At 45.1% G+C, this 2,071-nt stretch overlaps 1 protein-coding gene across 1 annotated transcript; it reads right to left on the bottom strand.

Moving 5' to 3' along the window:
* Nucleotides 1-31: 31 nt before the first annotated feature.
* On the bottom strand, nucleotides 32-1,339 carry LOC107081455 (ATP-binding cassette sub-family G member 1-like). Its single transcript, XM_015369629.1, has 3 exons — nucleotides 1,163-1,339; nucleotides 971-1,089; nucleotides 32-868 (listed from the first exon to the last, which is right to left on the bottom strand). The coding sequence occupies exons 1-3, from the start codon at nucleotides 1,280-1,282 to the stop codon at nucleotides 640-642; spliced, it is 468 nt and encodes a 155-aa protein (XP_015225115.1). The 5' UTR covers nucleotides 1,283-1,339; the 3' UTR covers nucleotides 32-639.
* Nucleotides 1,340-2,071: the final 732 nt, after the last annotated feature.

The raw sequence follows: 2,071 nt of genomic DNA, 5'->3' as shown, positions 1-2,071 counted from the left end.
ATGGATGGATGGATGGATGGATGGATGGATGGATGGATGGATGGATGGATGGATGGATGGATGGATGGATGGATGGATGGATGGATGGATGCAAAGCTTTACACAGTAAGCAGTGGCATAATGGTAGAGGCTGCTGATATATAGGAAGGCCTTAGTCCTCTGTTTTGACATTGGGTTTACATCCTAAGACTTTTGCTGCATGTCTTCCCACTCTGTGCTTACGTTTGGTGCCACAAGACTTAAAAAATAAGCTTCACAAGGATCAAAACAAAGAGCATTCAGCTTCAGGAAAAAGACTGGAGGAAGCAAACAGTGAAACCAAACTTGTTTGACACGTTTATTTGTGGGACAGTCTCAGTGAGTCCACAAGTCTTCATTCACAAACCTACCAATGATTCACTAACATCACAAAGAAAGTTCTCTTGGCCCTGAACGTCTCTTGATCAGAGTCTTGTTTCAGAAACCAGCCCAGGGAGACTTATATTCTGCTGAGTTCAGAGTGTGGCACAGTAAAATATTCAGAAACCAGGAGACCAGCTCCAGTCCCTGCAAGACCTGAACCAGACCTTCAGACACACAGCATCTCCTCATCAGAGTCCAAATGCAGACTGACTGGTTTAGTCCTGTTCTAGTGCTGGTCTACCTCTCAGACCGGATCTTGTACCGCAGGACGAAGTAGGCGATGACCCTCAGAGAGAAGAAGAAGATGGCGAGGACGATGAAGTCCAGGTAGAGTTTGGCATCCATCATGTCGAGCTCCTTCAGAATGGCCTCAGACTTCTGGAAGTGGCAGGTATCTTCTTCATCGCAGTGAAGGTCTGCTCGATCCAGACCATAGATGGACAGAATGGCACCCTCAAAGCCATACCTGAAGCACAACAGCAGCAAATTGTGTCAGTCAGCTGGACAACAGTGCCCCCTGCTGCCAACTTATTGATCATGATCCTGAAGCATTAACAGCTGCCCCCACCTGACATAGGAGATGTAGGACATCCACTGCAGGTACCAGGGGATGGTATCAAAGCTGACAAAGAACCCTGAGAACAGCAGCACCGGGATCGCTGTGACCGGACCCACAAATGTGGCCACCTGCAAAGATCAAACATTGTGAGATTGCCATGGAAACCAATCCAACTCTATGCAGGTGAGGGAAGGAACCGACCTGCAGTGAGGTGGAGGCAGCTCCGATCAGCAAACCCAGGCTCTGAGCCACTAAGGACGTAAGGACTCCCAGAGACAGGAAGAGGAAGAATCGTGCAGCGTCTGGAGGCTGAGCCGTCATCCAGTAAACAATACTGCAGTAAACCACTGGAAACACCACCTGGAAAGAGTTTCTTCTGTCAAAAATCTAAAAACACCATTTCGTGGTTTTGTACAAGTTCCCTCTAAGTTGTTCTTTAGCTGACTCCTGCTGCAGCTTTGGTCAAGTTCAACAAAACTTTTTTTTTGGACCCAAAGTTCTGCTTGATAGGTCTACCTAGAACCATGGGTGTTTTAGTTCTATCTCTACAGTTTTTAATCAATCACACTTTATGTTTGAAGGTTTTTAATTTAACACGTTAATCTCAGAGACCTGTGATGTGATGAAAACATGGATACCTCTGTCTACTATAACACAGTGTGTCACCCACAGCTGAAGGACTTACAGTTTTCTGTTAAACCCTCCAACACTTTAAAGAGTTACACAGAATCTCTCTTTTGCTCAGATTGTATTTCAGCTCTGATTTATTTATGTTTTTACAATCTAGAACTGAAATTTCTGTCTAACCTGTCAGTTCTCAAATAAAGTACCAAGGCAGATACAAACAGATATTATGGGCTGCAGTAGTGCTGTGGGCCTTCCAGAAAAAGAAGGTATCACCATAGTTTAAACACTAAAAACAATAAAGAAATGGTGGACCAGTTCTGTGTGCTGCAAGCTATATGAGTCTCAGATCATCAAAAATGTTGTCACGTAGGGCGTGCTTTAGTTCACACAACCCATGTATCCTCAACATCCCTGACCATGGTTCCAATCCGACTTGTGGTCCTTTACTGCATGTCTCTCCCCCTCACTTGTACCCCCTTTCCT

The sequence above is a fragment of the Cyprinodon variegatus genome, unplaced genomic scaffold, assembly GCF_000732505.1.
Source record: "Cyprinodon variegatus isolate N-32 unplaced genomic scaffold, C_variegatus-1.0 Scaffold5164, whole genome shotgun sequence".
In the NCBI taxonomy this organism is placed as follows: Eukaryota; Metazoa; Chordata; class Actinopteri; order Cyprinodontiformes; family Cyprinodontidae; genus Cyprinodon; species Cyprinodon variegatus.
The sequence above is the reverse complement of the archived record's forward strand: the minus strand, read 5'-3'. Positions and strand labels throughout refer to the sequence as shown.